A 23,852-nucleotide genomic window follows, 5' to 3' on the forward strand; every position below is an offset into this window, starting at 1 on the left:
CATGTATATAGAATAACTCAAAAAAGTGCAAAAAGAGCAAAGAAAACAGGTAGTGTACATGGCTTCATTTTCCATTCAGATATCTGATGATGGAAGGGAAGAATCTGTTCTTAAAATATGTGTGTATGTCTTTAGGCTCCTGTATTACCTCCTTGATGCTAGCAATGAGAAGAGGGTATTGCTTTGAACAATGCCAAAGTGGAATTTGGGATGGGCATGCAGATTCAAACAGGCACAGAAACATGTTAATACAAACACTACTTTCCTTCTAGTTCTTGCTTTTCTTCAAGAATGAAGGGGCCTATTAGAAAATGTCCCAGTTGTTTAGTGAGCAGTTGCAGTATGCATGTTTACTGCAAATTTGCAGCTGTCATCTTTGAATTTGTACTTCAGATGTTCTTTCTAACACTACCAATACTTGTTAGTATGGGATAAGTGCAGGCTCTTCACAAGTGTTATGGATAGTTAACGTAGAAAGCAGACTGTCATGTGCTCAGAAATTCTGAGCTGATAATTGGCTTTTGAGCCAGCATAATCCTACAGGGTGAATTGAGGGTTTATGGTGTGTCAAAGATGTATACAAGGGTCACTGTCCTTTATTCAAAATTTACTTGTGTCAACAAGATGAAATTTTCAAGTTCTTTAATATATATGGAAGAGATCACCTACTTTGTCCAAAAAGTTTGAAATGGTATTTGAATTGATTAAAACATCATATTTCATTTATGTTTTTTATATCATGTGTTTGAAAGGAAAAGGAAGTACTTTATTTGAGCAACACATACAAAATGCTGGAGGAACTTAGCAAATCAGGCAGCATCTATGGAAGGGAGCAAATAAACACTATTTTGCGCTGAGAGACTCCTTGAGGGCTGGAAAGGCAGAGCACGGAAGCCAGAATGAAAAGGCGGGTAGGTGGATGGGGCTTTTCTATGGACTGTCCCAATCTCGACTGCAAAAGGAGGAGGAATTAGCTTGGGGCTAGTAACCCCATTCTGTAAAAACCCAGAGCTATAGAAACACCAGCAGAAACTTCGAAGACTGCATGAAAGTTGGGACAACTTGAAAGATTAGCCCAGGACAGACGACTCTTGCTAGCTGCTGTCAGTAGCCTATAACCCAGTAGGTATGATGGGCTGAAGAAGAGAGGGAGAGAGGGGAGTATAAGCAGGCAGCTGATAGGTGAAAACAGATGAAGAGGGAATGTGGGTGGAGGAGAAAGGGTGAAGTTGGGTAAGGTGGAAGAAGGTAAGTGGCTGAAGAATGAATATAATACAAGAGGACAGTGGATCATTGTCGAAAGGGAGGGAGGAGGGGCACTAGAGTGAGGTGATAGAAATGTCTGGAGAAGAGAAAGGGGTAAGATGGGAACCAAAATGGTAAATGGAAAGAAGAGGGGGAAGAAATTACTGGAAGTTAGAAAAATTGATATTTATGCCTTCGGGTTGGAAGCTACTCAGGTGGAATATGAGGTATTGCTTGTCCAACTGAACAACCTCATTGAGGAAGGAGGTCATGAACAGACATGTCGGGAATGGGAACTCGAAATGGGTGGCTCTGTGAAATCCTGCCTCGTGGCAGACAGTGTGAAGGTGGTCGACAAAGTAGTTCCCCCAATATGTTGGGTCTCACTAATGTAGAGAAGGCCCACCTGGAGTAATGGATTCGGTGGAATACTCGAAGAACTATATTTGGTCAGCTGTATCGATTTGAAAGTATAATGGAGAGTTTGTAGGATGTAATGTAGGATATGCACAAAGAGATGGGAGATTAATAGCAATAGGTACGAAGTTAACATTTTTAACTCTCTTAACAAAAAAAAACAAATGGTGAGTGCCCAGCATGAGTCAGCTGCTGTGGAGCGAGACAGTTTGTTTCAGGTGAAGACCTGCATCAGAATTGGGTAAGAGAAAACAGCTTTAAGATGGCAGAGCGGGTTGGAGGAAGGATAGATGGATAGGATAAGACCACGTTGTTAATGGAGTGATGGGAAATGCAACTCTGTTAATGGGGAAGGGGTAAACTTTCACAGACAGGTGACATTAAGCGGATATCATCAGAGTTAAAATTGAGGTTGTACAATTCAATATTCAAAAGCTACAATTTACAGAAATGGAAGAGGAGGCTGAATTTCCCCATGGGGATGAATAAAGTATCTATCTATCTATCTTTCTCAAGTTTGTTGTATTGGGCCTCATTGTGATAATGCAGAAGGTTACAGGCAGGTCACAGTGGGAGTGGCATGGGAGCAGCAGAAAGCTGATGTTTGTCTCAAAGCTAAAAATGGGTTGGTGCTTCACAAATGGTACCCTGCTTGTGTTTGATTTGTTTAGTGGTGAGGAAGCCACAGTGCGAACACTAGTGTGGACAAAGTGTAAGCTTCACCTAGGGCCCTGCATTCTGAGAAGGGAAAAGGCAAAATGACACTTTTCTCTGAAAACAACCTTTTCTGTGGTTATATAGCAGCTCTGAGAGATGGAAGAGTGGATTAGGTAGCAGCAAAGGAAATGATCCTGTTTAAATGCTGAAAGAGGACTGGCATTGGAATCCTTAGGTTGGTCCTGTAGAAGAGCCAATTTATTGGAGATGTCAGCCTTTACACAAAATGTTAAATCGATGCCCCTTCTTTAGTGAACAGAAGTTATGTTGTGGCACATTTATTGAAGAAGGGAGAGTTATCCTTGGCCTCTGAGCCAAGATTGAATGTTAAAGTCACAAAAACCATTGTAGACACATTGCTATTTGTGGGAGTTTGATCCTGTCCCTAATTGGCTTCTACATTTCCTATGTTACACAAGTGACTGTGCCTGAAAGAACTGAAAAGTCCTATAGATAGGTACTTTATTGATCCCAAAGGAAATTAATGTCACAGTAGCATTACAAGTGCACAGATATACAAATATACAAGTCTTAAAAGAGAAGTAAGAAAGAAAAAATAAACACAAAGTACACTGCAGATGCTATGGTCAAAGCAACACGCTGGAGCAACTCAGCAGGTTGGGCAGCATCCGTGGAAACGAGCAGTCAATGTTTTGGGCCAAGACCCTTCGTCAGGACTGAAGAGGGAGGGAGCAGGGGCCCTATAAAGAGGGTAGGAAGGAGAAGGCTGGTAGGTGCCAGGTGAAAAACCAATCAGAGGAAAGATCGGGGGGTGGGGGAGGGGAAGCAGGGAGGTGATAGGCAGCTGGAGGAGGAGGCAGAGTGAAACTGGGATGTGGGCAGGGAGAGGGGGTAATTACCAGAAGTTGGAGAATTCAATGTTCATGCCAAGGGGCTGGAGACTATCCAGACGGTATATGAGGTGTTGCTCCTCCAACATGAGTTTGGCATCATGGCAGTACAGGAGGCCATGTATGGACGTATCCGAATGGGAATGTGAAGCAGAGTTGAAGTGGGTGGCAACTGGGAGATCCTGTCTGATGTGGCGGACGGAGCGGAGGTGCTGGACGAAGCGGTCCCCCAATCTGCGTCGGGTCTCGCCAATGTAGAGGAGGCCGCACCGGATGCAATAGATGACCCCAACAGACTCTCAAATGAAGTGTTGCCTCACCTGGGAGGACTGTTTGGGGCCCTGAATGGTGGTAAGAGAGGAGGTGTAGGGACAGGTGTAGCATTTATGCTTGCAGGGATAAGTGCCACCTGGGTGATCCGTGGGGTGGGACGTGTGGACCAGGGAGTCGCGGAGGGAACGAACCCTGCGGAAAGCAGAGAGGGGGTAGAAAGAGAAAGATGTGCTTAGTGGTGGGGTCCTGTTGAAGGTGGCGGAAGTTGCAATAGACAATAGGTGCAGAAGTAGACCATTCGGCCCTTCGAGCCTGCACCGCCATTTTGAGATCATGGCTGATCAACTACTATCAATACCTGGTTCCTGCCTTGTCCCCATATCCCTTGATTCCCCTATCCATAAGATACCTATCTAGCTCCTTCTTGAAAGCATCCAGAGAATTGGCCTCCACTACCTTCCGAGGCAGTGCATTCCAGACCCCCACAACTCTCTGGGAGAAGAAGTTTTTCCTTAACTCTGTCCTAAATGACCTACCCCTTATTCTCAAACCATGCCCTCTGGTACTGGACTCTCCCAGCATCTGGAACATATTTCCTGCCTTTATCTTGTCCAATCCCTTAATAATCTTATATGTTTCAATCAGATCCCCCCTCAATCTCCTTAATTCCAGCGTGTACAAGCCCAGTCTCTCTAACCTCTGTGCGGAGGATAATATGCTGAATCCGGAGGCTGGTGGGGTGGTAGGTGAGGACAAGGGGAATTCGGTCCCTGTTGTGGTGACAGGAGGATGGGGTGAGGGCCAAAGTGCGGGAAATGGAGGAGATGCGGGTGAAGGCATCAATGATGACGGCAGAAGGGAAACCACAATCTTTAAAGAAAGGACATTTGAGATGTCCTGGAATGGAAAGCCTCGTCCTGAGAGCAGATGCAGAGGAGACGGAGGAACTGGGAATAGCATTTTTGCACTTGGCAGGGTGGGAAGAGGTATAGTCGAGGTACTTACGAGAGTCAGTGGGTTTATAGAAGACATCAGTGGACAGTCTGTCTCCAGAGATGGAGACTGAGAGATCGAGAAAGGGGAGAGAAGTGTCCGAGATGGATCAAATGAATTTGAGGGCTGAGTGGAAGTTAGAGGCAAAGTCGATGAAATTGATGAGCTCAGCATGGGTGCAGGAAGCAGCACCAATGTAGTCGTCGATGTAGCGAAGGAAAAGTTGGAGTAGTACCAGTATAGATTTGGAACATAAACTATTCCACATAACCAACGAAGAGGCAGGCATAGCTGGGGCCCATGCGAGTGCCCATAGCTACACCCTTGGTCTGAAGAAAGTGGGAAGAGCCAAAAGAGAAGTTAAGTGTGAGTACCAGTCCGCCAACCGGAGGAGTGTGTTGGTGTTGGGGAACTAGTGATGTCTATTGTCAAGAAAGTAGTGGAGTGCTTTGAGGCCTTCTTGATAGGGAATGGAAGTGTATAAAGATTGGACATCCATAGTGAAAATGAAACAGTCGGTACTGGGGAACTGGAAGTTATTGGAGGTGGAGGGCATGGGATGTATCCCGGATGTAGTTGTGGAGGGACTGAACTATGGGTGACAAAATGGAATCCAGGTAGGCAGATAAAAGTTCGGTGGGGCAGGAGCACGCTGAAACTATGGGTCTACCGGGACAGTCAGGCTTGTGAATCTTGGGGAGGAGGTAAAACTGAGCAGTGTGGGGTGTGGGAATTATGAGTTTTTTGGCTGAGGATGGAAGGTCTCCGGAGTTGATAAGGGCAGTGATAAGGACAATGGTTTGATGTTTTTTGGTGGGGTCCTGTTCCAGGGGTAAGTAAGATCTCCCATTTGCCACCCACCTCAACTCTGCTTCACATTCCCATTTGGATACGTCCATACCTGGCCTCCTGTACTGCCATGATGAGGCCAAACTCAGGTTGGAGGAGCAACACCTCATATACCCTCTGGGTAGTCTCCAGCTCCTTGGCATGAACATTGAATTCTCCAACTTCTGGTAATTCCCCCCCTCTCCCTTCCCCCAACCCAGTTTCACTCTGCCTCCTCCTCCAGCTGCCTATCACCTCTCTCATGATTCTGCCTTCTTCTACTACACATAGTGCTTTCCCCTTAGATTCCTTCTTCACCTTTCCTGCCTATCCCCTCCGTTTCCCCTTCCCCACCCCCTTGATCTTTCCTCTTATTGGTTTTTCACCTGGCATCTACCAGCCTTCTCCTTCCCACCCTCTTTATAGGGCCCCTGTCCCCTCCCTCTTCAGTCCTGATGAAGGGTCTCGGCCCAAAACATTGACTACTCGTTTCCCCAGATGCTGCCCGACCTACTGAGTTCCTCCAGCATGTTGTACGTGTTGCTTAGAATAAAAAGTTACTTCAAACAGTCTTTAACAGGAGGGGTCATCACTTCCCCAGCTATAGGTTGACTCATTATAAGAGCATAATGGCTGAGGATAAGAATGACCTCGTATAGCACTCTTTGGAGCAGTGCCATTGTCTTAGCTTATTACTAAAAGTGCTCCTCTCTCAGCTAAGTTAACATGCAGAAGGTGAGAAACGTCCACAATTGCCAGGATTTTCCATAGGATCCTTTGCTCTACCACAGCCTCCAGTGTGTCCAGTTTGAGTCCTATAACGGAGCCATCCTTTCAGATCAGTTTATTGAGCTGGTTGGCATTATCTGTGTTGATGCCATTGCCCCAGTACACCACTGCATAGAAAATTGCCAGTACTGGCAACAACAGACTGGTAAAACATGTGAAGGAGAGGCCTGTATACTCCAAAGGACCTCAGCCTCCTCAGGAAGTAGAGGCGACTTTGGCCCTTGTGTACAGTCTTGATGTTGGTGCTCCACTCAAGTCTCATCCGGGTGCACCCCTAGGTACTTGTAGGTCCTCACTGTCTTCCCCATCAATAGTAACAGCAGTGCAGGCTTAATTTTCCTAAAGTCCATCACCATCTCCTTTGTCTTACTAGTGTTGAATTGCAGATGATCCAGCTTGCACCATTTGACAAAGTCCTCCACCAGGGCCCTGTCCTCCCTTATACACTCAACTGTTGCTGAGTCATCAAAGAATTTCTGCAGATGACATAACTTAGTTTTCTATCTGAAGTCTCGGGTACAGGTAAACAGAAAGAGAGCCAATACAGCCCTCTGTAGAAAAACCAATGTAATGTATTTTTCCCAAAATTTTTAGTGATAGTCCATTTGCAGGTACTGTCATTTAGGAATAATGAACAGCTTGCTGATGGCAGGGTTGTTCTGCTTGACAGTTGTAATAAATATAATTGGTTATTTTGAATTTGTCTGGTCCATTCTGTATGGTGCTAGTACTAGTTGAATTCTCACTTTAAATGTGATGGAAAGTGAAAAAGGAATATTTTTGATTTGGATATTCCATATTGAAGCTTTGAAACTTCTGGAAACTTGTTCTTTGATTCATTGCACATAAGGTGGGCAAAGTCAACTAACTGGATGTATCTGATCATAGGAATTTTTTTTTGTCTGCTGCCCACCAGGTTAACTGAAGTCTGACATGAGGACCATTTGGTACATGATAGATCCCTGGTCCTTTAACTTCAGAAATTATCTTCCTGATGTTTAAGTCCATTCTTAGACTCGTGCTTAATTTTCAGCTCGATTTTTAAAATGCCCTATTTTACTAGCATGTTATCTTTCATTTGTCATCTTCCCCCCCCCCCCACTACTCAAAACACAAGCAAAGTTCTTGTTATGATGTCTTGCATACCTCAAGATCCCCTTATTCACTGGTTCTGTCTACATCTGATACTTTCAACCTTCTAAAACTTAAGAATCTCCTTAAAACCATCTTCTAGTACTTCTTCCAATCATCTGGGCAATTGTTAACTCTCAACCAACAGCATTTAAAAAAACACAGGAAAATCTGCAGATGCTGGAAATCTAAAGCTGGAGGAACTCACAGGTCAGGCAGCATCTATGGAAATGAACAAACAGTCAACATTTTGGGCTGAGACCCTTCAGGACTCATGGTATTTCTTTAAGGATTGAAGTTCCTCTCAAATAAAAAATGTCAGTAAAACTAAAGTGATCTGTGGCTTCCTTCAACAATGACATAATTAATCTACATTCCCAAATTAGATAAAGTGAAATAATTTTTTTCTCTTATCACTGTCAGTAGCTTCTCGCTGTGCATAAGTTAGTTACATCACATTATTTAAGTTTTTAGTGGCCCAGAAATCCATTGGGCCACCTAAAGGAAATAAATACAAACTTTTCTTTCTAAATTATTAATCCAGACTAATGGTTAGAAACAGCTCTATGAACCACTTTAAATTGTAGAAGAGAATGATAAGCACAGAAAGATGATTAATTAACCCATTTAAGAATTTTATTCCATCTATCATCAGAAATCTGACAATTTAGGTCATCCTCCCAAACTTTTTTTATTTTATCTAAAAAGTCTTGTCTAGAATCAATCAACAAGTTATAGATACCAGTAATAGAACCATTAACAAAAGGTTTTAAATTTAAAAGATCGTCCAGTAAATTTTTATCAGGACCTATAGGAAAAGTAGTTAATTGGAAACGTAAGAAATCTCTAATTTGAAGTTATCTGTAAAAATGTGTTTTTGGGAGTGCAAATTTAGTTGACAATTGGTCAAATGAAGCAAGAGATCCTGAGATAAACAGGTTCCAAAAACACTTAATACCTAGTTCATCCCAATCCTTAAAAGACTTTGTCAGTCATGGAAGGGATAAAAAAAAATTAAGGAGAATAGGAGATGATAATGAAAAATTCACTAAACCAAAAAATTTCCTAAATTGAGACCAAATCCTTAAAGTTTGCTTAACAATTATGTTATCTGTTATTTTATTTGCTGAAAAAGAAGAGTATGATCCAAGAAGAGAGACAATAGAGGAATTTTTTACAGAATTAACTTTAAGGAGACCCATGATGGGCAATCTAAGTTTATATAAAGAGTGAGAGCTACTCTGTCACAACAGTTACAATATATGTAATTGCAAACAAGTGATTCTCACTTAATATTCATTGCAATTAAAGTTTGTTGCTTTGGCAACAACATAAGGTACAGAAACAATGGAATAAGATTGAAATCTCATGTTTAATATTGTCTTTAACAGCAATGGGATAATATCAAATTCTTACTCAAGAATATCTGTAAAAGAAATTTGGAGAGAAATTGAGATTTACAGAATTGGGTCCATGAAGGATTTGAGTTTTGTATCAGGCAATTTTTGTTTTCAATTTAAATCCGATGAAAATTTTACTGATAAAAATATTGATATGATAGGACTCTATATAATAATTCTTCAATTTTAAACTCTGGGTACAACTTCCAAATTCTCAACTCTAATCATTGCCACCTGTAGATTTGCTTTGTCAGACCCAGATGGCAAGCAGTTAATATTACGATTGAGTTTCAGAACTAATGTGTGAGCTGTGCAGGTAGATATCTTCAGTAAATTGCAGAGTGCAGCTTTTGATACAGAACTTGGGAAAGTAGGAAAGGAAGCGGAAGTTTCAGTGCAAAAGAGCTGCCTTATAAAAAGGAATAAAACTTAAAACTGAAAATAGTGTGTTCTTTCAACTTTGTGTGTCTTTGCTTAATCAACTTGTATAACCTAATTTCTGTTCATTAAATTTTGGTCCAAGGGCTTCAAATAAATTATCCAATACTCCCTAGATCTCTAGGTGATTGTGAACTGATAACTGACAATTGAATGACATAACAAAGCTGAAAGCAATTTGAATGAATTGAAGCTCTTTAAATCCACAGCAAAATCAGCACAAGGTGGACAAGTATCTATTTGAATATGTTTTCCAGGAATTTGTAAATGTTGCATGGTTTATGAATTTTTGAGCTTTTAGTCTGAGACGTTTTCTAAGTGGTCTCACAGACAGTCCTGTTGAAATATGGGTAATTTCATTGTAATCTTTTCATTTAGCTGGTATTTTTAAAAAAAAAATCTAGATAATTACAAATCGTATTCCTTAAGCAGTCTGATTTTCACTTAAATTTGCATTCATTGTATTTAGTATAGCAGCATTAATCTCTCTTGAGATGCTGCAGGTTACAAAAGAATCCATGTGACAGGATTATACTGTTCATTTATCTTTAGGTTAGCATCAAGTTTTTTCATAGTGATAGGGCAGGGGACCTTGCAACAATTGGTGAAGCATAGAATTTCCTATAGGTTTAGAGGTTGGAGGCAAATTCAGTGTTTCAAAGTTTACATTTATTTTGGGAATTAAGATAAATATTAGCCACAATTTGAAGTGGCCTCATATTTCCATTCACAGGTTATTTCAGTATTTTCCAATTCCTCAATCTGTATTTTTGCTATATCCAATTGGCTTTACAAATGATACATACTGTTGCATTTTAAAACATTTCACCAAACTTACTTGGTTCTTTTGGAATTGATCCATTGAGATTCCCAACTGTCATAAGCTGTCTGCACAATTAAGTTAATGGCTTTTTGAATATATTGTCATTCTCTAGGATGTACATAAATCTATTTGTCCCTGTCCTTCACATTTTTGATGAAACAGATAAATACCAACTCCTGTCATCTCCCAGCAGGAAGATACTAATGGTTAAGATTCACTGCAGGATAAATTTGGAACCATGTTGTGAATTTTCCCCTCTATGAACTTGAGGGTATTATTAGCTGCTTGTGTGTCTTTCAACATTTATGTGTCCAAAGCTCTTAAGTAGGTACATTTTTAACTAGTAGGATCTGATAACTTTGGAATATTAAGGCAACACGAGTGAATCTGCAGATGCTGGAAATAAATAAAAACACAAAATGCTGGCAGAACTCAGCAGGCCAGACAGCATCTATGGGAGGAGGTAGTGACGACGTTTCGGGCTGAAACCCTTCATCAGGAGTATATTAGTTGTCTGAATTTTTTAAAAAAACATTGCTTTTAGAGTAACCTTTTCATTGTAAGAGGTTTTATGTTTTTTTTACTAGTTTCTACATAAACTACCAATTAAAACCCAAGATTCTGCAGATGCTGGGAATCTAAAGCAACGCACACAATGTTAGTCAGCAGGTCAGGCAGCATCTATGGAAATTAATAAACAGTCGACATTTTGGGCTGAGAGTTCTCATTGGGACTGGAGGGGAAGGGAAAGAAGCCAGAACAAGAAGCCTTGGGGGCAGAGTGGTGGTGGAGAAGGGAGGGGAAGAAGTACAACTAGAAAGTGATAGGGTGATAGATGAAGCTGGGGGGGGGGGTAACAAAGTGAAAAATTGAGAGGTGATAGTTGGAAGAGGGAAAGGGCAGAATAAGGTATCTGATAGGAGAGGAGAGGTGGACCATGGGAGTAAGGAAAGGAGGAGGGCCACCAGGGGGAGGTGATGGGCAGATGAGGAGAGGTAAGAGACCAGAGTGAGCAATAGAAGAAGGAAGGGGGAGGTGAAAATTACTGGAAAGAGAAATCAATGTTTGTGCCATCAGGTTGGTGGTTACCTAGGGAGAATATAAGGTGTTACTCCTCCAACCTAGGGTTGACCACAACATTGCAGTGGAGGAGGCCATGGACTGGCAGGTCAGAACAGGAATGGTGATAGGAAATAAGATGTTGGCCAATGGGAAATCTTTGTTGCAGATGAAACGAATGTGCTCAACAAAGTGATTTCCCCCAAAGTATGTCTCTCATGTAGAGGGTGCACTGGGTACAGTAGATGACCCCAACAGATTTGTGGATGAAGTGTTGCCTATCTGGGAGGACTGTTTGGTGCCCTGAATGGAAGTCATGGAGGAGGTAAATCGGCAGGTTAAGCACTTCTGCTTGCAGTGCTAAATGCCAGGAGGGAGATTAGTAGGGAGGGATGAATGGACAGGGGATTCATTGAGAGAGTGATCCCTGCAGAGAGTGGGTTGGGGGAGGATGTAGAGATGTGTTTGGTGGTTGAAGATGATGGACATTGCTTTGTAGTAGATAAGGAGCATACAATATACTTTTGTTTTTCTGTAACTTATAAAAATAAATGGCAGAACCATTCGAAGTCCAGAAGAATAATGTTCTATGTTTTGTCTCTTTATAGTATTTATTTTTTACTATTTCTACTTAAAGAGAAAAATAGTTGAGTACTGAGTTGTTGACTGTTGCCGTGCTGGAACTGAGCAAGGAATAGACTGGTTGCTAATGCCTCAATTCAGTAGCAATAGCAGCAACAGGAGAAAAGTTGTAAATCAAATTTGTGATTCAAATTTAAAAATAAAGCTGGAACAGAGCACATCAGACAACATCTGCAGGAAGAAAAACATTTAATGTTACCAACCTGAGAATTTTCTCTGAAAATGCTGTTTTTATTTCGGATTTCTAGCATTGTTTTCATTTCCATTTATTGAGATTAAAATCTTTTAAAATAACTCGCACATTGTTGAAAATACAAATAAACATGCAAGTTTATTGCTTTGGATTTTTAAAGAAACAAAGGCTGGACATAACATGAAGGAGTTTATTTTATGATTCCTCAGTACATGCTCATAATGAAAGCTAGTGTTTTCTTGTCTAATAGGTTTTGCTAATCTAACCATGTTCTTAACTATTAAGTTGGTAGTAATATTGCTCTGAAATTTTGTATGCTCTTGGATTTTTTACGTCAGTAACTTTGATCATCAATAAATGATTTTGAAAAACAGAACGGTACTCACTAGGTTGTGTTGGAGATCTCTTGCATTAATTGAATTTGTGACTGAAACGGCACTTCACTATATCCACTACACATCAACCTGCTTGCTGGTTAGTGCAGGTTTTATGGAAACCTAAAGGCACTGTTCAGATCATTCTGAATTAATGATTTGTTCAGTTTGGTGTTAGAAATATTGGATTGAAATTTTCATGCTTTATTACAGTTCCAGCTATTCTACAGAGGCAGTGGACTTTGAGAACACACATCAGTTGCATCCAGTGTATGATTCACCAAGGATGTCTCGACGCAGACTACGACCTATTACTACTGAATATTATTCTACAGAAAGCATGCATAATGAGAGCATTGGCAGCAATCACTCTTTTACGGGGAGTGTCTTGTCCTATAAAGAAGCTTCAATAAGGCAAGTCTATTTATTGATTGGAAGTAGGAGTTTAGAATTGTAGCATATTCTCAAGATTGTGAATTAAATTTCTTAATGATATCACGTATTAGTATTTAATGCTGTAGGGCAATTAATTTGATGTATTTGATCCTGCTGTCCTATCCAGAATAAGCACCACATTAGCCTAGTGGTAGTGCAACGCTATTACATCTAGGGGTGTCAGAGTTCGGAGTTCAATTCGAGTGCTGTCAGTAAAGAGTTTGTATGTTCTCTCTGTGACCGTATGGGTTTCCTTCCATAGTCCAAAGATGTACTGGTTAGTAGGTTAGTCACTGTAAATTGTCCTGTGATTGGGCTAGGATTAAATGGGTGGATTGCTGGATGGCAGAGCTCATTTGGCTGAAAGGACCTATTCTCCGTTGTGAATCTCAATAAAATAAAAATCAAGTTTCTAACTAAATTAAATCACTATAGCATTGATGGCAACAATTCAGCCATCTACTACTTGACAAAGTTTAAAGTTCTTGATTTGCAAAGAAAAATTGGAAATTATTGAATAGATTTCAACATCAAAAGATGTAACAGTGGCAACATTTTAGGTATGGATGGTTCTTTATTCTGCAATATAGCTGCTATATTTTTTTGTTCACAATAATCAATTGAGATTAAATGCAGTAGTCTGGTGTCATTGGCATCCTGTCAAATCATTAAATCACAACAAGGAAATACTGGAGCTACTCAGCAGGTCATGCTGATCTGTGGAGAAACATTTGTCATTTCTACCTGTGACCTTACATTGGCCTTAGCCTTTCAAAGGCATTACACCTATATATTTATGCAACTTGAAATGCTAAAAAACTACATTAAGGTTATTTGGTGATGTTTGTTTTAACTGGGGTGTTTTCCAGTGAGAAATGTTTTTGGTTATTATTGGCTTTAATTTTTCACTTTTTTAAAAATGTATAAACAGGAAATCTACTTCAGCCTCTGTTGGCTGCCAAATATGTGATGGCAGAACTGGGTTGACTGGTGTCCTTTGTTTCATGTCGGCATTGGCATCGACATCTTGAATATGTTGCAATATGCTTTATTCAGTTATGGAAGACATTTGCATTTGTTGATTTTTTTTTTTTAAAAACCATAGCTTTCTTTTCCAGAAGTGCAAAACAGCAGCAGAATCACAGAAGCTTGTCCAAGCAGATGACAGCTGTGTCCCGTACTCCAAGGAAAAGCATGGTAGACTCCTCGGTTTCCAGTCAAAGTAGCATCCTGAGCTATGCAAGTGATGCCTCAATGATGTCTACAGTGTTGGATGAGTCTTCAATACGAGAAAACACAGAATTAGATCATTTCTGGGGTAAGCAAGATTAACAAATTTTAAAAACACAAAATGCTGGCAGAACTCAGCAGGCCAGACAGCATCTATGGGAGGAGGTAGTGACGACGTTTTGGGCCGAAACCCTTCATCAGGAGTGAAGTAACTTGGGATGGTCGAGGGGGGGGGGGGGGGTCCTCGTGTTGCCTTCACAAATTTTAAATCTCGTTTATTGTTATTAAGTTTTAAAAACTAAAATGTTGAAATTCTGAATAAACTCAGTTTAGTATGACAGCTTTTTTTTCCCTAGGGATTTGCAGGGGATGATCAGCAAAAGAAAACAACATTTGCAAAGCAATCTGATCCATTGTGCTGCTAGATAACACTTTTAGGTTCAAGTTTGCTCAAATAATTTTGTCACAGTATCATGATGTATAAATATATGACATATTGTCATATTTGGAAATCCCTTATTTAAAGGACTAGTTAAATAACTCCTGAAACATCTTTAGCTTTGATATGACATCACTATTGCCTTTGCTAGCCAGTCATTTATTGGGTAATCCCTCTAAACCATAATTGCATCCTTGTTGGCCTTCTGCATGTGACTTTTTGCCAAGCTCTCAGAAGATATTGTGTTTGGAGTTAAATCTAGTAATTCACAACTTTGTTGCCAGTTTGAAAAAGAGCTTCAATGTTGATGTAAAAGTTTCCCTGAAGTCCCTGAGAGAAGGATTTGTAAAATTTTATTAGTATTCCTGCAACTCTTCAAGTGTAGAATGACTGATTATTGAGCGTGGGAGTTATCTCACGGTTGTATTTTGAGCATACATGAGGCTGTTCTCAAATAGATTTCTTTGAGTAGCTGGAAAGACTTTAAAATTCTTTGAACAGGAAGTTGATACATACACAAGCATGAAATTTTAAAAAATTCTTTCTGCAAATGTATTTATCCATTTTGAGATTCTTGATGAGCATTCTGAGGAAAGTTCTCAATTAGGTTTTATTTAGTTTTTGAATATGGAATTTGTCAGATTAATTGAAGGATCGGTCTAGTTTTGGTCATTTCCTTTGTGTAAAATTACTGAATTTTCACTATAAAAAGGCACATTCTTGTAGTTGCAAGAAATTCTGGAAATCCAAAGAACGCGAACAAAATGCTGGAGGAACTCAGCAGGTCTGCCAGCATCCATCGCCATTTTGGGCCAGTCCCTTCTTCAGGACTCAGTTAAGTAGTAAAGTCAAAAAAAAAAATCCTCATCGAAAGATACCAAAAAAAAAACCCAAAAATGCTTTTCTGAAGTTTTTTTTTACCCCTCATCTAGAAGTTTCACATTAATAGAAAGTGAAACGTGTGGTATTTTAAGATGTAATCTTAAAACCACCAATACGGCTTTTTAAAAGGAAACCACTTGAACCGCATTAAGAGAAGCAAGCAAAAACCTATTTAGTGTTGCTGATTAACACTTAGCCAGTTCTTCAAACAAATCATATTGACTTTCAAATATTTCAGCAGTCCTGGTACTCCGATATTCAATTTTACATCAAGGCTTGCGATTAGGTCTGTCCACTCTAGTTAACACTCCATTCTAGAATACAATTTGAATCTAAAGAGTTGGTTCTTTGTGATTTTTTTTTCTTGGAATAAAAGTTATCTTTTGATATTGTTAGTAAAGTAATGCAGTCTCTTCCTGTATCTACTTCCAGAAATATTAAAATGTAAGAAACAGTGAATTACTGAAACCTCACAAAAAAGTGCCCATGCCAGCTGTGATGCCTATCTACACTAATCCCATTTGCTGACATTAAGCCCGTATTCCTCTATTTTCCTGTTCAAAGTGTTGTAATGTTTTGAAATGTTGTAATCGTTTCTGCCTCTATCTCTTCTGAGAGCTTGTTCCAAGCATTCATCACACCTTGTATGAGGAAAAAACATTAACCTTCACATCTCCTTTAAGCTTCTTTCACCTTAAACCTGTCCCCTCTTGATTTAGACTCCACTGCCCTGAGAAAAAAGATACTGACTCTATCTTTTTATGCTCTTAATACTGTCTTGCTCATTAGAATGGCAGAGTCACCTGAGTTGATAGAGAGGGGAGAGGTCATTGTACACTTTCAGCAGGGCAGACTCTATGCTATGATAAGCCTTAAAACCTGACTGAAATCGTTTCAAGATGTTGTTTTGGCGTAAGTAGGGCACCAATGGACTGAGAATAACCTTTTTGAGATCCTTTGACAGGAATGGAAGTTTAGAAATAGGTCTGTAGTTACTAGGTAAGGTAGGGTCTAAGTTGTTTTTTTTCAGGAGGGGCTGGACCACGACGTGCTTGAAGCAGGTTGGAACGGTACCAGTGGCCAGGGAGCTGTTAATAATAGAGAGGATGTTGGGACCGGCTGTGTCAAAGACCATCCTTCAAGAGGTCAGTGGGAACAATGTCAAGGGGGCAGGTTGCAGGTTTCATGGTGGACACAATCTTTGTAAGGAAGGGAAGTGTGATGGGTTGGAAACAATCCAGTTTAGATGAACAAACCAAAGAGACAGCTAGGTCACGGGTGGGTGGGGGGAATGTTCATTCTAATGTCCTCAACTTTGCTAATGAAGTATTTAAAAAATTCTTTGCACTTAGCAGGGGGCACATCTAAGCTGATACTAGGGGCAGGGTAAATAACAGAAGTTATGGTACTGAATAAGACCTTGGGATAATAAGAGTTGTTAGAAATTAGGTCAGAAAAGTATTTTGCTCTCGCAGCTTTAGCTACTTCCTGATTATTTATTAAGATTGTTTCTCAGAATTTCAAAAGAAATTTGAAGCTCATCACACTTCCACTTTCGTTCGGATATTCTGCACCCCCTACTCAGGGCTCAGGTAGTGCCATTAAGCCACAGCAAACCTTTAGGCTTAGGCATTTTCAATTTAAGGGGAGCAACAGTATTCAGAATAGAAGAACAGGTGGTATTAAATAAGGAAGAAAGTTCGTCAGTGCTGAGATGGGGAGGAGAAGCCTCAATAGTGCAAGTGTTGGGAGCAGCTATGAGAGCTTCAGAGAATTTATTGGCAGTGGAAGAGTTAATACAGCGAGAATAACGTACAGGAAGATGAGATTTAATAAAGGAAAAAGGCAGAGATACATTGAACATAACGGCGCTATGATCCAACAGACGAGCATTAATTATTATCGCATTGCAGATAGGAAAACCAGATGATAAGACCAGGTTGAGTGTATGGTGCAGCTTATGAGTGGGTCCAGTGATATGCAGAGCAAGATTAAAAGACTCAGCCAGTTGCATAATATCACTTATGAGAGGCTTAATGGGACAGCAAACATGAATATTAAAATCATCAAGAATCAGAACTCGATCAAAGTTGGGCATAGTGTTTGAGAGGAAGTCCGAAAATTGAGTAATAAAATTTTTATTTTTGGTGGACGATATTCAAGAACAATTAAGAGGGGATTGACCAAAGAGTGGTACAGACAGCCCAGCGCATTTGTAGATGTGAAGTTCCCATTATTCAGGATGTTTACAAAGGCAGATGTGTAAGAATGGCCTGAAGGATAATGGGGGACCCGAGTCAACCCAACCACAAACTATTCCGGCACCTACCATTTGGAAAATCGTACCGCAGCATAAAAGCTGGGAAGAATAGGCTCCACGATAGCTTCTTCCATCAGGCAATCAGACTGATTAATTCATGCAGACGCAACTGTATTTCTGTTATATTGTTGTACATACTATTTATTATAAATTACTGTAAATTGCACACTGCACATTTAGATGGAGACGTAATGTAAAGATTCTTACTCATGTATATGAAGGATGTAAATAATAAAGTTAATGCAATTCTGTGCATCCTTGAGCTCAATCCTCAGCCTAAATTCCACTCAGAATAACATGAGCTTTATAACTACATCCCACCATTCAGAGAACATCCTGGTGAATCTCTTCTGCCTCTTTCAATTGATATCTCATCCTTCCTGTATACGATGACCAGAATTGTACACTATCCTCTAGAATTCAGCACTTCCCAATTTTTTTTTATGCTAGTGAGCCTTACCATTAACTGAGGGGGTCTGTGGACCCCAGGTTAGGAACCCCTGCTCTGGATGCTGTTCAACTAATATTTTATTCACATGCATGCAACGTCTCACACTTTATCAGAGTGCACTTAATCAGTGCAGTCTGCTTCCTTCCTTTCAATCTTTATGAATGCCATCAGAAACCTGAATATGAAATGAATAACTAATATTTAATTTAAAAACTGAACTGTAATCAGTCTTCTTAATACAAACCCCATTTCCAGAAAAGTTGGGATATTTTCTAATATGCAATAAAAACAAAAATCTGTGATATGTTAATTCACATGAACCTTTATTTAACTGACAAAAGTACAAAGAAAAGATTTTCAATAGTTTTACTGACCAACTTAATTGTATTTTGTAAATATACACAAATTTAGAATTTGATGGCTGCAACACACTCAACAAAAGTTGGGACAGAGTTAAAATAAGATTGAAAAGCGCACAGAATATTCAAGTAACACCGGTTTGGAAGGCTCCACATTAAGCAGGCTAATTGGTGGCAGGTGAGGTATCATGACTGGGTATAAAAGTAGCGTCCATCAAAGGCTTAGTCTTTGCAAGCAAGGATGGGTCGTGGCTCACCCCTTTGTGCCAAAATTCGTGAGAGAATTGTTAGTCAGTTCAGAAGGAACATTTCCCAACACAAGATTGCAGAGAATTTAAGTTTTTCAACATCTACAGTACTATAATCTATAATATTGTGAAAAGATTCAGAGAATTCAGCGACATCTCAGTGCGTAAAGGGCAAGGTCGGAAACCACTATTGAATGCGCGTGATCTTTGAGCCCTCAAGCGGTACTGCCTAAGAAACCGTCATGCTGCTGTGACAATTATAGCCACCTGGGCTCGGGAGTACTTCAGAAAACCATTGTCACTTAACACAGTCCGTCGCTGCATCCAGAAATGCAACTTGAAACTGTATTACGCAAGGAGAAACTGTACACTGTTACGAATGAGAAGCAACTCTGATGGGCAGAAGGGTACAGAATCGCCAATGCCCCCCCCCTTTTTTTTGAGAATCGCAAATCGCTACTATTCCAATTCTGTTATCAAAGGAAATGAGAGAGATAAACAGCTCATACAAATTTATGAGAGAGGGGCACAGCACAGGTTGGAATGTCTCCTATTGACAAAGAGAGAGATTACTGCTATTGTCTCTTGCAGAAGGAATCGTGTATTGAGTACTGTTCTATTCATTGAAACCCCTCGGGGCAACCAGAGTGGTCTGGTTGAGGGATTGCATCATCCCAACCTGATTGACATCTGAGACCCTGTGAGTGGGGATAAAAGTAGGGTCTGGGGAACACCCCTCAGACGCACCAGTGGAGATGCTACGAGACCGGTGGGGGCTTGTGTGTGTGTCCACCCTTGCCTGGGTGACGAGTCCTCCACAGAACGGTCTAGCTCAAGGACGGAGGGGTCATACGTAAATGGCCACAACAGTAACGCATCGAAGGATCAAGATCGTAAAAGGAAAGTCTGCAAGTTAATAGCTGTTACTGCTCTCTCTCTCTGTCTCTCTCCCCCCCTCCCCCCCCTGTGTCTCTAACAATTGCAACGCGGTGATCAACAACTACCGCAGCCTGCATGAACTGAACTGAACTTTATATTTCCATTGGACAATTCATTATCCCCTAGACAACGATAGAGCTTGTTTCTTATTGATGATTATTATACCCGCACTTTTAGGTTTAGTATTGATGATGTATATTTTCTGTGTATTTGCATTGATATTATTTTTGTGTATTTTTACTAATAAATACTGTTAAAAATAGTATCATCAGACTTCAACGGATACTCCTATCTTTGCTGGTAAGATACCCAGTTACGGGGTTCGTAACAATACCTGAACTCTATGCAGAAACGCCAGCGAGTTCTCTGGGCCCGAGCTAATCTCAGATGGACCGAAAGACTGTGGAACCGTGTGCTGTGGTCAGATGAGTCCACATTTCAGCTAGTTTTCGGAAAAAACAGGTGTCAAGTTCTCTGTGCCAAAGATGAAAACGACTATCCTGATTGTTATCAGCGAAAGGTGCAAAAGCCAGCATCTGTGGTGGTATGGGGGTGCATCAGTGCCCACGAAATTGGTGAGTTGTATGTATGTGAAGGTACCATTGACTCTGAGGCATATATTAGGAATTTAGAGAGACATATGTTGCCATCAAGGTGACGTCTCTTCCCGGGACGTCCATGCTTATTTCAGCAGGACAATGCCAGACCACATTCTGCACGGGCTACAACAGAGTGCGTGTGCTTGATTGGCCTGCTGCCAGTCCAGATCTATCTCCTATTGAAAATGTATGGCACATCATGAAGAGGAGAATCAGACAACGGAGACCACGGACTGTTGAGCAGCTGAAGTCTTATATCAAGCAAGAATGGACAAAATTTCCAATTGCAAATCTACTACAATTAGTATCCTCAGTTCCAAAATGATTAAAAAGTGTTATTAAAAGGAAAGGTGATGTAACACAATGGTAAACATGCCTCTGTCCCAACTTTTGAGTGTGTTGCAGCCATCAAATTCTAAATTTGTGTATATTTACAAAAGACAATTAAGTTGGTCAGTAAAACTATTGAAAATCTTTTCTTTGTACTTTTGTCAGTTAAATAAAGGTTCACATGAACTAACATATCACAGATTTTTGTTTTTATTGCATTTTGGAAAATATCCCAACTTTTCTGGAAATGGAGTTTGTAATTAAATAGGTCAATTCAACATTCAGTGCTAAACTGGGTTGTACAAACTACTGGATCTTTACCTCGCCAATGAGTGAGCTGTGGCATTGAGACAGTTTTCAATATATTGTGGTTTGGTTTGATTACTTAGTTGTGATGCTGCTGATAGCTATTGACTTCTCCAAGGTTTTTGTATGAGAGAATGGGTTGGGACTTAGTTGTGATACCTTGTGCTGAATAGATGGTTGATAGTCATGTAAGATAGTACCGTAGATGTCGGATTATAAGCCGCTACTTTTTTCCCACATTTTGAACAGCTTTGAACACTGCGGCCTTTAATACGGAGCAGCTAATACATGATTTTTTTCATGCCGCCAAAAACATTTTGCCTCGTAACAGTAGACCAATAAAATTGATGAGTAGTTCACAGAGGTCCAATGAAATTGTACGATAAATCAAGCGCACTTTCACAATTAAATTATTGTAAATCAGTCATTTGTACTCACCCTCATCAACATGGAAAACACTCGAAGAAAAGCATTGTGCTGCCTTTATGGCAGTTATTTAGTTTATAATATTTTCACTTAGTAATTCATTTTCTAGTTAAAGTTAGAAGTGTTTTAACTATATTTGTTTTCTGTACTACATCGCGGGATGCTATGACGTCACACCCGGTTTCGCCGCGTCTTGTGGGAAAATGCCAGTTTGCGATAAACGGGAAGGAGGGGGGGAGCGGCATTACGCGAGCGGCATTGGATCTGAGCGAACGCTGCTTTTAAGTTAAAGGCGATCAATAACTTTTCCTGGTAGGCTGCAGTATATATATTTTTTACCAGTCGTTGGGAGATATTGGAATGTTGTTCAGTAAAAAAGTATACGCAACGTATATTTAAAAGTAGCCGCATTACAGGCACGGTTCGAAAAAAAGCATTTGCAATATGTATTTGTTTATGTTACCATATGGATTTAATTAAAAGTTAAAAAATCCTCACGTGTAATATCTTTCTGTGTAAATATCTCATATTACAACGTGGGACACCTGCGGCCAAAAATCCGGTGCGGCCGAAAATCCGGTGCGGCCTAAAATCCGGTGTGGCCTGTACAAGTAAAAAATTGATTTTCTTTCTAAAATTAGAGCCAGCGGCTTTTAATCAGGTGCGCTCTGTAGTCCGGAATCTACAGTATTTAACATCGACTCGGAAATGGTAGAAATTTCTGCAGCACACTATATACATTAATATCCCAAGTACAATTTTTCACACATTAGTTGATGGGAGCAATTATTCTGTGGTTTGTTCATAATTTTGTGATGTGGATCAGAATCTCCTGAACAGAAAGAAACTTGGTTTTATTTAATTCCTCTGTGATTTTGACTTTCCAGTGTGCTTTATAGCCATTGGAACAGTTTTTGTTATGCTCTGACTGTAACTGGTGTTTAATTATTGTGTTTAGATATATCGCACTATTTTCGGTAATTGCCCATGTTCTCCCCCGCCCCACCATTCCCCATTCTTGTTGCCTTTTCACAACAACTTTTCCTCTGGTGTACTTCCCCATTTCCTTTCTTCCATGGTCTTCTGTCCTCTCCTATCAAATTCTTTCTCCAGCACTATATTTCTTTCACCAACCAATTTCCCAGCTCTTCATTTGACCCCCTCCCCCACCTTTTTATTCTGACTTCTCCACTACCTTTCCTGTTTTGATGAAGGGTCTTGGCCTGAAACGTCGACTGGTTATTCCCACTTCACAGATGCTGCCTGACCTGCTGAGTTCCTCCAGCATTGTGTGTATTGCACTATATTTTAATTAAATTTTCTGAACCAGTGCCAAAACCTTGTCATGTTGCTGTTTTTAGTATCGTCTTGCTTTTGTTCCAGTGTTTAACCTGAAATGTAATTCTGAGACCATTAATTAGCTCCATAGAAATGGTGTTGAACTTGTTGGAGGTAATTTAGCAGCATACTGTGAAATTGATTTCAAAATTGATCTGTTTTGTAGGACTGGATGAGGAGGATGGAGACAGCAAAGGTAAGGAATGTTTTTGTTCATCTGATGCTTTGAAGTTCTTATACTTTACTGTCACCAAACAATTGATACTAGAGCGTACAATCATCACAGTGATAATTGTTTCTGCGTTTTTCGCTCCCTGAAATACAAATCAAAGTAAATATAATAAAAATTTAAATTATAAATCATAATTAGAAAATAGAAAAGGGAAAGTAAGGTAGTGCAAGTCAGGTCTGGATATTTGGAAGGTACGGCCCAGATCCGGGTCAGGATCCGTTCAGCAGTCTTATCACAGTTGTTGTGATAAGAAGCTGTTCCCAAATCTGGCCGTACAAATCTTCATGCTCCTGAACCTTCTCTCGGAGGGAAGTGGGACAAAAAGTGTGTTGGCTGGGTGGGTCTTGTCCTTGATTATCCTGGCAGCACTACTCCGACAGCATGTGGTGTAAAGTGAGTCCAAGTTCTGTTCTTAATATAGTGTGTTGGTAGTGTCAATAGTCCATTTTGTTTTTCTCCTCTTGTCATGTAGGAGGAAATACAACTTTGACCCAAGCAAATGGGGACATACTAACAGGCGAAATGCAGATGGCCATGTATAATGGTTACACTTGTGCTGACTGCAGCATCCTTTCTGAGCGAAAAGATGTTCTGACTGCGTACTGTACATCCCATGCACCCACTTCTACGGTATACTCCCGGAGCAGAAACAAAGACAAGTCAAGTAAGTCACTAACGTATAGCTGACTTAAAAAAGTGATATGCAGGCAGAGGTATAATGGCTGCACACACCAGGAGCTTTCTGTGTTTGAAAATAATTTGAGACTTTATTATACTTATTCTTCTATCAGCTGCAGCTATATTTGACTGTCCAATGAGGAAAGCTTTGGTTTATCTCTGACAGTTGCTGTGCCAGCCATGTCATAGAGACCAAGACCACAGTTGGAATATTATCATTTCTGCATCCAAGGCTTTAGAAGTGATGTGAAAGCTTTGGAGGGAGCGTATGGAAGAGAGTAACTAGAATGGCTTTCATGAATTAGAGATTATTCAGTGGCCACTTCTTGTTAATGCAAATATCTAATCAGCCAATCGTGTTGCAACAATTCAGTGCATAAAAGCATTCAAATATGGTCAAGAGGTTCAGTCGTTCAGACCAAACAGAGTGGAGAATGAATATGATCTAAGTGACTTTGTCTGTGGAA

General features: G+C 40.2%; 1 protein-coding gene across 4 annotated transcripts in view; it reads left to right on the top strand.

The window, feature by feature from the left end:
• The window catches only part of sun1b (Sad1 and UNC84 domain containing 1b), a 99,584-nt gene that overhangs the window by 32,896 nt on the left and 42,836 nt on the right, over nucleotides 1–23,852 (top strand). For all 4 annotated transcript variants that reach the window (XM_073060194.1, XM_073060191.1, XM_073060192.1 and 1 more), the window contains 4 exons: nucleotides 12,387–12,587; nucleotides 13,727–13,926; nucleotides 22,642–22,671; nucleotides 23,180–23,371. In XM_073060194.1, the coding sequence (XP_072916295.1) occupies nucleotides 12,460–12,587; nucleotides 13,727–13,926; nucleotides 22,642–22,671; nucleotides 23,180–23,371 (550 nt within the window). In that variant the 5' untranslated portion in view covers nucleotides 12,387–12,459. The remainder of the gene's footprint in view (nucleotides 1–12,386; nucleotides 12,588–13,726; nucleotides 13,927–22,641; nucleotides 22,672–23,179; nucleotides 23,372–23,852) is intronic.

The sequence above is a fragment of the Hemitrygon akajei genome, chromosome 11, assembly GCF_048418815.1.
Source record: "Hemitrygon akajei chromosome 11, sHemAka1.3, whole genome shotgun sequence".
In the NCBI taxonomy this organism is placed as follows: Eukaryota; Metazoa; Chordata; class Chondrichthyes; order Myliobatiformes; family Dasyatidae; genus Hemitrygon; species Hemitrygon akajei.